Below are 12,077 nucleotides of genomic sequence, written 5' to 3' on the forward strand. Positions count from 1 at the left end.
TTACTCATTAAAAAGTGGGTTCATGGCCAAGCGTGTGGGGATGACATGGACACCAGACTCAGGCTGTGCTTGGACTCCTGTCTCCCTCTGCCTCTACCTTTTTTCTCCTCCCCCTCCCTCCATGAGGACTCCCAAGATGGTACCCTGGGCCTGCCATGGGCCGACCAGACCCAACAGCTCTACAGGCAGCTCTCCACCTGCTAGCCAGTCACTGCCAAGGACATGTACCCAAGGTGTGACATCTGCCCAGGACACCTGCCTTGTCACCAGAGGACTCGAACATCTAGTGGACACCTAATGTGAGGCCCTGGGGCACCAAAGAAGTCACGAAGCTGGGCCTGCCTCTCTGCACCCTGGGAGCATAGGTCAGCCTTGCCCGAACAGTCCAGGAGCCCCCTGAGCAGCCTGCAGGCCTGTGAGGCCCCTCACCCTGCTCAGGGGTGGTACCAGGTCCAGGTTTGTAGAGAGACCAGCCATGCAGAATTCTCACTGAGGAGACAGCCGCACAGACTGCTTCTCCCTGAACTGTTTTTTCCTGCCGGATGGGCCACACAAACACTCAGCGAGGCACGGACCGGAACCGGAGGCAGGCCCCTTTGCCCCTGCTGGCCTATTACCTCCCTTGCCCTTGTCTGCTGGCCCTCAGGGCACAGCCTGGCCTCCATCTCACAGATCTGGGCCCCCTAGGGAGAGCATGTCTAGGAATGGCCCTGGCTCTGCCACTACCTCATGGGTGACACCGGCAAGTCCCTTCTGGGAATGGGGGACCAACGCACCAGGTGCTCTCCGAGGGGCCTACCAGGGGCACATGCTGGGTGTCTCAGCTAACAGCACCCCCCTCCTCGGCTTAGCTCAAGAACGTGTGCAGGAGGGGCTCAGTCACTGCTCCTGGAATTTCAGTTTCTCCTAAGCACCTGAACGCCACCAAGTCTGTGAACACTGCTGCCACATTTGGGCCCCCTCCCCGCGGGGTGCCTGGAGCCACCCAGAGACAGAGCTGCCGTGGGGCTGCCACTGCCCGCTGTGCAGAGCCAGGGGACAGCGGACACATGGCTCACCCTGCGTGTTCTGTGTGAAGGCTGGCGCTGTCCTCCACAGGCAGGCCTACCTGCACTGAGGAGAAATGGCAGGAACATGTTGGGGCACGCACGATCATCACGGGACACTGTCCTCTGACCTCTCCTGACCCCTGAAGAGCAAAATAGTGGGCCGAGGTTCCTCCCTGCACCTCCACAGGAGCCCCCTTTCCAGCAATGAGAGGCTCTTGGGCATGCACATGCCTCCAGCCCCTCCGGAGTCCAAGGTAACTTGGGCCTCTAGGTCCATCTTAAGAACAACAGCTCATGGCCACATGCTGTGATCCCATCTGTAGCCCATGGAGACGTGACCGGGCATTTTCAGAAGGTCTCAGGCCAAGTAAGGGATGTTCCCATGCGCTCTCCCGTCCCAAGGTGACCTTTTATCCCATCTGTCAGTCACTTTCTCAAATCAGGTGCACAGCTGGATGCCTGACTCTGTCTCCCCGAGGCCTCACACCAACACCACGAGACACATCCCCAAGGTCTACCGGAGGACACCAAGGGTCAGAGAGGTGAGGGGGCCAGCCCAGTGTCCCACCGGCAGGATGAGATGACCCAAGGTGGCCGGGGTTCCCTGGAAGATAGTGCTTCTGGGCTTGGCAAAAACATAACAAACATCAGCTAACAAGGAATGAATCTCAGACAAGCTGCACCGTGACCACTGCACTGAGAACTACAAAACAGAGTAAAAGCAGTGAAATCAGCCTGATAAATGAGGGACCAAGGCCATGGTTCTGAAGACTCAGTGTCGTAAAGATGTCCTTTCTCCCCTTACTCATCGAGAGAGCCACTGCCCCGTGGGAGGTTTTCTGTGGAAACTGGCATGTGGATGGAGAAACAGGCCATGCAGAGACAGCCAAGCCAGTTTCGAGGCAAGAGAACTGTCTGGAACCTCTATGACCAGTGGTCAAGACCTGTTATCAAACTACGGAGATAACAAAGCATGACCCTGGCAAAAAGAAAAACTGAACTCTGACCAATGGAGGTGAATGGGGTCCACAAACAGAGCCAGACGCAGGTGGTGAGCTGGTTGATGGCAATGTGGGTGTGGCAGGGCAGGAGAGGACGGTCTTACAGGAAAGGGCACTGAACAAATCTATGTCCATGCTGGGAGAAAATGTACCTTGATCTCAGCCTCACACTGGAAGCAAAAACCAATTCCAGATGGACTGAAGACCTACATGTGAAAGGTGAGCTAATCAAGCGTCAGAAAACACTAGAATATCTTTATGACCTTGGAGTAGTCGGAGTTTCTTAGATGGGGCTCGAACAGCACTGTCCAGAAAGGAAGTGTTTGATTAACTGGATCACATTAAAAGTTAAGACCTGTTCATCAAAAAACACCCTTCTGTGAGGAAAAGGGTGACCTGCAGAAGGGGAGGTGATACTTATTTGCAGTGCATACTTGTATATAAAATGTAAATGTGTGTGTGTGCACACACGTGTGTGTATTTCCGACAAATAACTCATACCCAGGACATGCAAAAACAGAAAGAAAACTACAGGCTATCAGACAAACCCACAGTAAGGTGGGCAGAAGACATGGGCACCTCACAAAGGGCAATACCCAGCTAAATGATGATAAAAGGGAAGGGGCTCAGCTGTATTAGCTGTCAGGGCACTGCAAACCCGAATCACAATTTGACACCTCTAAACATGCACCAGCAGGGCTCAAAAGGAACGGATGGGAAATGCCAAGGGTCAGGGAGGAAGTGGCGCAGCCTGACGCCCTGATCTGCCAGGGAACGTGGAAATGGGATTGCCTGCCCCAGGAAAACGTTCGGCAGTACGTGCTAACAGTAAACGTGCCCATCTGACGACCGGCTGCTCCATACCTAGGCACAGACACTCACCAGAAACACAGCCTGTGCATTCGCCAAGAGCCTGTGCAGAATGTTCTTAGCACTAATGATAACAACCCCACACTGGAAACTGCCCAGGTGGCCATCGACAGTCAAATGGATAAGCAAAGTGTAGGCCATTCACGCAGCAGAGTGCCCACTGCAAGGGGGAGAGGGCAGCACAGCTCTCAAGCTGCACGGTGGGTCTCACAGAAGTCAGACACGGGTATGCGCACATCCATCTAGAAAGTTCAGGAACAGCAACACAGAGTCCTGCTGCCAGAAGCCAGGATGGGGGTTACCCTTGGGGATCAGTTCACAGAAGTGGGAGCACATGTGCTTCCTGGGAGGTTCTTTGTGTCCCTGGGTCCCAGGGCTGGAAATGCTTCTTCTTGGACTCTTGAGATCTGTGTACTCCTGTGCGCATTTAATCCTTCAACCAAAACGTTGAAAACACAAAGCCCTGCATGCAAGGACAGTCCTTTTTGAGCCTGACTTGAGAGACTGGCAGCCTGGGCCCCAAGCCCCCATACCCTGCTCAGGGGACGTGTGCTTCAGACTCCCTGATGAGGGGTCTGGAGGCTCAATCCCCAGTTCCAGGTTTAGGAAGAGCACAGGTAGGAGCTTTGAGGAACCCCAACCACCAGAAATGCCTCCACAGCAACATCAGTGCGATTTATCAAGTCATTTTGTCCTCCAGCCACCCCTAGGGTATAGATGCTTCCTCCTCCTGACACCAGCAGCACCGCCAGCCTGTTCCAGGTCAGCCTTGCCAAGGAACTGCCAGCAGAAAAGGCGGAGCTGGGGCGAGAGCACCCTGGACCAGGGCTTATTGTGATGGCCGCTGAGGGAGTAAGCCTCCCCACTCTCCTCGGGGTCTTCTGCCTAAACAGTGGCACACTCCCCAGAGCAGTGGCCTCGGGAGGCGGGCTGCATCCTCCTCACGTGCTCAGATGGAGGAAGTGAGGCTCCCAGAGGTTAGGGGGCCTCCGGGGGCTGGCCCGCAGCTGGGCCTGTGCAGGCTGGGAGCCAGATTGAGGGCATCCGATTCCCAGTCCTGTCTCTTTCCCACTGAGCCACTCCGCCTCGCTTTTAATTTAATTAGGAGAACATTTAATCCCCCCCGTGCATTTCAGAGACGGGCTGGAGCTGGCCGGGGCTGTGAGGCTCTGACGGGGAGCCTGTGACTCATGCAGATGCACACAGCTCTCCCGGGCGGGCTCCCGTGGGGCTCCCTTGGCACCTTGTGCAGACGGAGGTGGTCTGGAGCTCTGAAGAAGACAGGACACTGGTCTGCAAAGACAAACTGGTCTCATCTGTTCCTGGCGAGCCCCCTCCCTTGTACCCTTGGACACTGGCTCCAGATTTGCCTCTCCATCCTTTCCCACCAAGATTTGCAGGGCGAGAAACAAAGCAAGGAGCTTGGGTGCTCACCGAGGTGCAGGGCCAGGCCTCCAGGCCTCCAGGGTCTGTGGGAGGAGGCTGCAGTGGGCACTGGCATCTGAAATGTCCCAGGCAAAGCTGGTCCTGTCAAAAGTGCTATCCCCCCGGTACACGGAGCTAAGTGCGGGACTCAGTCTTGTGACAGTCGCCCCATTTCAGAAGGCATGGAGCTGGCCCAGGCCTCGCTGACAAACGCAGAATTCGGGAGACGTTAGTAGTGATGTGGAGAAAAGCCAGACCACAGCAGCCTCACTGGAAAAGAGAAACTTGAACGTTTTGGCGTGAGATTCTGCAGGGTCCAGGAGAAAGTTGAAGACATGGAAATTCTAATTAACGCACACAGGGCTGGTTTTGCTCAAGGATCTACAGGCTGTCATGTCGCAGGAGGCCCGCAGGCACATGCTCTCCGGGGAGGTGCTCACGGTCACCTGGTGTGGGGAACTGCAGTGCCCTAGTCTTGGCCCTGCCTTCCTTCCCTGGGCCCACCTAGGTGCACAGTGTGCCACCCTACACTCCCCCTGCAAAGCAGTATGAGGGGGAAATCTAGTAAATGAGCTGAGTCTCCCCTGCCCGAGGTACCATGACAAGATACAGAGGGACCCTTTGGGAAACCACAGGCCACTGTGTTCACAGCAGGCCTGGCCTCTTGCACCATCTGGGGTATCCACATGTAACTGAAGGGGCAGGCATGGCTTCCAGGCCAGTCCTGGCTGACTTGGAACTGGTGGGGAGGACTTGACAGAAGTCACTGTAATCTCCCAAGGTTGCTAGGAGATGGGTACCCAGGTCATGCTTGCACACAGTCCCCAAGCTCAGAGCCTGGACCCTCATGGCGAGGCCAGTTTTAACTCTGCATCCCTGGTCTCGCATGCCAGCACCCATGCCAAGGCACCTCTAGCCTTCCCTTCATCTTCCCCTCTCTGGCCAGGCCCTGGCTGTGGGCATCCTGTCTGCACTGGGGCAGGAGCAGCAGTCCTGGAGCTCCTTCTGACCCAGGATTTTAGGGGTGCCAGAGAGGGAGGCCAAGAGGAGGCACACATGCCTTGCTCCCAGGACCTGAGGACTGGGCAGGGAATCAGACACCCCAGAAAGGTCCCTGGCCCAGTGCTAAGGGCTTAGAGAGCTGGTGCAAAATGGATTGAGAGCTGGAGGAGGACGTGGCTGCCTGGCCTGTGGGCATCCTGGGCTTCCCTGAGTTAGGAATGGATAAGCAGATCCTACAGGGACACACACAGGGGTGGCCCTCCCCTCCCACTGTCCTGCCAGTGACCCTCAGTGGGCAGAAAACAATGGGCTGGGCAGGGCAGCAGCCTGGGAACTCATCTCAGGTCCTGTTGGAGTGTGGAGCTTCCCCCCTGTCCCCCACACTGTGCCATAGATGGCCCTCTACCTTATACTGGCCCCTGGGAACCCCTGCAGCAAGGCTCTGGAGGGGGACATGGGAAGGTAGCGTGAGACAGATGGGCTCACTTGTGCTGCTCTTGGCCCTGGAAGACAATGTGCCCGAAAGGTCTGTGCATGTGGCTGTAGCCCAGCTCTCAGAGCTGTGCAAGGGCCCTGGGGCTGGCGTGGCCAAAACTACTCTGTCTCCCCAAGCCACTGCACCCTGGCGACTCCCTAGGCTTGCTCACTGACCTCTGGCCCCCTCAACCCTCTCTCCAGTGATGGCCAACAGGCCCCAGAAAGAGGAGCTTCACCCAGCCCTAGGGACCTTCCCGTAATCAAGGCTACAGTGACCTCACCTCCCTGGGGCCTGGCGGGCGGGGAGAGCTTGAGATGGAAACAAAATATGTCTTTATTTATGCTTTTAATTTGAATTCTGGAACTGGCCCAACATGGTAATACATTTAAGATCAGTGAAATGCTGAAGAAAAATGGATCTACTTTTCAATCACTGCCCCCCGCCCCACTCTGCTGCCCGAGACCCTCTTGCACGTCCCCATCCCTCAGACACACACTAAGGCATGCACCTCTCTTCCCTGTGCAGGGTCCACGGGGACAGGCTGCCCCAGAGATCCTCGATGTGTCCCTGAGCCACCGGGACTGAGTTTACTTAGGGGCATCAACCACCAGAAAGGCTGTTGGGAGGCGAAGGGATGTGGCCTCAGTGTGGGCACAAGACCTGGCCATCTCCCTCCCTGCCCTGTAGGCAGTCACAGCCCTCAATAAGCATGGTGCCCACCAGTGCCATCTCCTCTAGCCATGGCGCCCCCAGGGCTACAGCCCAGGCAGAGGCCGCAACACCTGTTCAGTATGCCTGCATCCCATCCGGCCCAGCAGGGCTCCCTTGGGGGATGGTACCCCAGTTATAGGCACATCTCATTTCATTGCACCTCACAGTTTGTGTGAAGGTCTGTGGCAACCCTGTGTCAAGTCCATTGGTGCCATTTTCCCAAAATTTGCTGGCTTTGTGTCTCCATCACATTTTGGTAATTCTTGCAAGATTTCAAACCTTTAAACTACTGTATTTGTTATGGTGATCTTTGGTGGTATTCCCAGAATCAGGGGCACCATGATCTGTGCCCATGTAAGACCACAAACTTAACTGGTAAATGTTGTGTATGTTCTGGCTGCTCCATCGGCTATTTCCCCATCTCCCTCCCTCTCCTTGGGCCTCCCTGTCCCCTGAGACACAATATTGAAATTAGGGAAACTGATAACCATCCAATGGCCTCTAAGTATTCAAGTGACAAGGAAATGGCTTCTAAGTATTCAAGTGACAGGAAGAGTTAACAGATGCAGCAAACTTCATTGTTGCCTTATTTTAGGAAATCACTGCAGCCACCCCAGCCTTCAGCAGCCATTCCCCTGACCGGCCAGCAGAAATGAACACTGAGGCAGGACCCTTCCCCAGCAGAAAGACCACAACTGAAAGCTCAGGAGATGGTTGGCATTTGTTAGCACTATGGTATTTTTTACAAGGCATGCACATGGTTTTTTGGACACAATGGTGTTGAACTTACTAGACCACTGCATAGTGTAAATGTCATTTTTCTAAGCACTCGGAGACCAAAGCGTTCATTTGACTTGCTTTATTGCACTATTCTCTTGACTGGGATGGTCTGGGACTAGCCTGCAGCATCTAAGCTCACGGGCTTGTAGATCCCCTGCCGGCTCAGTCTGGACTCTGCCCTGATCAGACACAAGGTGGTCCGTCTACCGAAATCTCAGGCTCCCTGCACCCGGCCCCCACCACAGACCCCTCACCAAGCACCACGCCTGGACTCCTTCCCGGCTGGCTCACGTCCAGCCACTGCTTCTGGATGGGTCTTTGCTGGGAAAGGCCTTTGCAGGTTGTAGGACAGGGACCCATCTGGCTGAGGTCTGGGGTTTTGGCCCCCAACTCAGCCCAGCCATTGCTGAAAGTGGCAGAGTACACCCCCTACGTCCAGAGCCTGCAGCTGGCTGTGTGGGTGGTGACGTACCAGGCCCATGGCAAGCAGAGGGCTCAGGGCTGTTCAGATCTGACAGCTACTGTCTCAGGTAGACAACAAGCGGTCATGTGCCCTGGCTGACGTGGCTGCATGCGCTTGGGTTGCTTCTGGGGCCCCAGGAATCCTGGTGTGTGCTGGTTCCCTCACCTCAAAAGGGGCAAACGCACAGGCCAGCTGTGGGCCACCGGGGCCTGTCTCTCCTTGCCCATGCCTCCCCGCACGGGCCTTGCAGGCCCAGGGGGCTGAGGAGGCCTGACTGCCCAGCTGCATGGCTCCTGGGTGGTAGCCCTGTGCTCCCGGGGGGCAGCTCCTTGTGTGTGTGCACCCAGGCTGGGCTGCAGCTGAGAGAGAGGAGGGGGACGAATTCCAGCTGGAGAAGAGTGCTGGGAGGACAAGAAGGGGCAGGCCAAGCAGCCCAGGGAGGCCTGGGTGGGGTCCGCCCGCGTGAGGGTGGTGGCTCCCGCAGGCATGTGGTTGTTGCTCAGAGCGGGTAGTGCCGCCTGTGTTGCACACAACACCAGCCACAAATGCTCCCAACTTTCACCGCTTTGGGACCTCTCATGGCCCGGAGTCTGTCCAGGCCTCAGCCAGAGTGGTGAGCCAGCGTTCTGCCTCCAGGCATCAATCTGTACCCGCCCAGCCCAGTTGTTGTTCACATCTCTGCTCTTGCCGGCTTATCAAGTGCGACTATCAGGTCATCTCCAGGATGGACCCAAAGGTCAGAGCCCCCTTTCCAGTGGCGACCTGGAGGTATGCTCCGTTGTCGGGTCCCGGAGGATGGGTCACCCCTGACTCCCAGTGACCCAGCTGGCTCCCATGGAGCCTGCAAACACTTCTGCACGTGCCCCAGGAGCCGGGGGGCCTGGAAAGACGGCGGGTAGGGTCTGTGGGATCATATACGACCTGGAGACAGCCCTGTCCTTTCATCCTGGCTACCCAATCCTACCAGCCCTCCAGTTACACGAGCAGCCTGGAGGCCCTATGATTTGGATTCCAAGTTCCTTAGTCACCTGTGAGGCAAAGGCCATACCTGGCCACAAGGCCTCACTCCTGCAGGGACGCACACGGTTCAGGACAGCTCGACACCCCAAAGCACCTTTAGTGACACGTCCATGAAGAGAAGGGAAGAATGCCGGGAAGAGACTCTTGGAAGGGCTGAGAGAGCCATTCACACACTGACAGAGAGACTGCTCCAGGGGAACCGCCCCCCGGGGGTGGGGCCAGAGCAGGCCTGAGTGCCCTGCTGACCCCAGGGCAGGCTGTCACTGCCATGTGCCCTGGCTGGGAGCACTGAGTCACACGTCGCAGGGGAATCATGCTATGGCTGGGCCCTGCGTTGGCCTGGCAGTGCCAAAGCGGAGGGGGAGGATGGGCATGCGTCCCAGGCCAGCTGTGCCTCGGGGGAAGGCCAACTGGAAGGCGTGGAAAATCAGCCATTTCCTCCACCTGAAGGAGCCCCTGAGGACAGCGGTGGCCACTGGCAGACAGCACTAGGCATCTGCCCCATGGCTTGGCCAGGGTTCGGTGGGGAAATGCTGAAAGACAAAGTCGTCCCTTTTTTGGGAGATGGGGGAGGGGCCTGGGGGGAGAAAACAATCTTTTCAGACACTCACAGCATAAAAACAAGTGGAAAATGATCAGCCTGGTTTTCCATAAGTCAGAACAAGAGGGTCATATTTCCAGGCTCGGCGGGAATCGCCCCTGCTCTCTCTGCCTGGTGCCAGGGCACTGGGGCCAGCTCCAGGTGGCAGTGCCCCAGTTCGCTGAGAGCAGGCAGTGAGCAGCAGGTGGTAGGTAAGGAGACCTGAGCGCGAGGTGGCCCCTTTGTGCCCCAAGCCCCTCCGGCCCGTCATTCTCGGGCAAGTGGCCACTCACTGTGACACGTGTGTGATGGGGGCCAGCAGCATCTCCCCTTCCAGGTCCAAGTCCTCAGCAAAGCTGTTGGTTCTCATGAAGTGGGCTGGGCTCACTTCCAGCAGCATGGAGCTCTTCTTCACTGTGGGGACAGGTGTGGGCAGAACATTAGGCCTCCGTGGAAGGCTTGGTGATGAAGAGGCACAGAGCTGGGCTCAGATGCCTGCCCCCACCTGGGCCATGGCTGTAGGACAGACCCGTGTACCCTAAGTCCTCCCGCACACAGGCGGGATACCCTCTTTCAGGGCTGGCTGAGAAGTGGAGGTGGTGCAGGAAGCCCCAGCACCGAGGATCTAGGGATGGGGTGATAAGATGGCTTTCACATGCCCAAGGCTTCAATGGCCAAGGAGCTCTGAGGACCAGTGATGCTTTCTCAGAGTGAAGACCATGCCTGGGCTGAGCTCAGGTGTCCAGGCTTTTCCCCAGGCTCATACCTAACATTCAGGTCAATAATAAGACAGAGCTGATAGCGCAGGTGTGGTGAGAAGCACTGACTCCCACCACAGTGCTGTCATACAGACGGAGCACTTGCAGTGCACCAGGAGCACCCAGCTGGCAGGACTGGCCTGCGAGGGGCCACGAGCCTGGGGAGCGTAGCGGGGCAGCCCCGGAGCTCGGCCATGATGCCGCATCCACCAGCCACGTCCCAAGGGAGGTGCAGGAACTAGTCCAGCTGGTCTAAAAGTCAGATTCCTGGGCCCTCCCTCAGCAATCTGATGCTTGTGTTCAGGGCTGGCTAAAAGTACTTATCAATCCCCTAATTTTTCAGTCTTTTTTTTTTTCATTCAAAAGTTTTTATTGTAGAAGAAGTGTTTAATGTAAAAAATGAAATGACAAAAAATTCACGAAGGCCCTCCTCCCCCGGGTTCATCAGTATTAACGGCCAGCTGGATTCCTGGCTCATCCCTCTGTGCTCCTCATAGCAGCTGATGCCAGGTGGAACTGGCTGTTATTACCTATATGGTGGCTTTGTGCCTGTCGCTTGGCTCCTGTTACTTTGCAATATGCTCATCTCATTTTTCTACAGGTATAAAGACACAGATCAAAGTCTTATTTTAGTTGCATGACTGCCCACAGTTTAGGTCAGCTACACAGACCATTCCATATGTGATAGGCATTCAGGGTCTATTAGCTTTAAGCTACTGCTTAAGACAATGATGCCATCCATTGGAAGGAAAACCTGGCGTTCTGGGGCGGGTGAGCGAGTGCTTCCTTGATAATTTTAACAGATAGGTTGAATTGTCTTCCCAAGACGTTCTGGCAATTGAGACTCTACTGGCAGTGTGTGAATGAGCCAGGTTCCCGGTATCCATGCCCACCACCAGCAACCTTTGCATTGCCCGCAACTGTGGGTGTAGACGGGGAAGCTTTTGTTCTTTGTACACTGAATGCCTTCTAGGGCTCAGAAGCTGTTTGGGTTTCCTCTTGTGGAATTGCCTGTTCCTATCCTTTGCTCAATTTTACTTGTCAGTTTGTAGGAATTTTTTAGATATTAAGAGATTTCTCATATGAGGCACACATATCTTTCCCAGTCTATCTCTGATCTTTTAATGTTAACTGTGGTTGTTTTTATCACAGAAAACGCTTCATGTTTTTAACATTACATGCCTATCTTTTGCTTTTTGAAAAAGGAAGGTTTTCCCACTCCAAAGTAAAGCAACTGTCTCTGAAGTTTTTTTGTAATATAAATGGATGAGTGTTGTGTGTACAGCTGACCCTTGAACAACATAGGTTTGAACTGTGAAGGTCCACTTATATGCACATGTTTTCTAGTGAATATATTGGAAACATTTTTTGGAGATTTGCAACAATTTGAAAAAAACATGTTTTCTCTAGCTTACTTTATTGTAAAACTACTGTATGTAACACATATAACATAAAAAATATGTGTTAATAGATGATTTATGTTATTGGTAAGGCTTCCAGTCAACAGTAGGTTATTAAGTTTTGGGGAAGCCAAAAGTTCTATATGGATTTTCAACTGTGCAGGGGGTCAGTACCCCTAATGTTCACACTTTTCAAGGATCAACTTGTGCGTGTGTATATCAATTTTAATACATGTAGCATTTAGCCTAACACTGTGGGAGATCACCAATAATCAGGAAATGAAAATCAGTAAAAGTACAGTATACAATCTTACTAAAAAAAACTAAAGTATAAAACTAAACCTATACAATTTTTTGAAGAAAACAGGAGAAAAAAATGTCTAGATCCTTGATTTGACAACAATTTTGAAGTATAATACTAAAAGCTCCATCTCTAAAGGAGAAAAATCAACATATAGGACTTTGTCACAATTAAAAACATTTGCTCTGCAAAAGACATTGCTAAGGAATGAAGAGTCAAGCCACCGACTTGGAGAAGAT

General features: G+C 54.3%; 1 protein-coding gene and 1 long non-coding RNA gene across 6 annotated transcripts in view; one reads left to right on the plus strand and one right to left on the minus strand.

Annotated features, from left to right (window-relative positions):
• LOC118907337 (uncharacterized) overlaps positions 1 to 2,452 on the plus strand; it is a 209,454-nt gene extending 207,002 nt beyond the window's left edge. For both annotated transcript variants that reach the window (XR_008999104.1, XR_008999105.1), the window contains exon 6: positions 2,441 to 2,452. This is a non-coding gene — a long non-coding RNA (uncharacterized LOC118907337). The remainder of the gene's footprint in view (positions 1 to 2,440) is intronic.
• KCNQ1 (potassium voltage-gated channel subfamily Q member 1) overlaps positions 1 to 12,077 on the minus strand; it is a 324,142-nt gene that overhangs the window by 160,547 nt on the left and 151,518 nt on the right. For all 4 annotated transcript variants that reach the window (XM_036875806.2, XM_036875805.2, XM_036875803.2 and 1 more), the window contains one exon: positions 9,673 to 9,793. In XM_036875806.2, the coding sequence (XP_036731701.2) occupies positions 9,673 to 9,793 (121 nt within the window). The remainder of the gene's footprint in view (positions 1 to 9,672; positions 9,794 to 12,077) is intronic.

This window comes from Manis pentadactyla, chromosome 9 (assembly GCF_030020395.1).
Source record: "Manis pentadactyla isolate mManPen7 chromosome 9, mManPen7.hap1, whole genome shotgun sequence".
In the NCBI taxonomy this organism is placed as follows: domain Eukaryota; kingdom Metazoa; phylum Chordata; class Mammalia; order Pholidota; family Manidae; genus Manis; species Manis pentadactyla.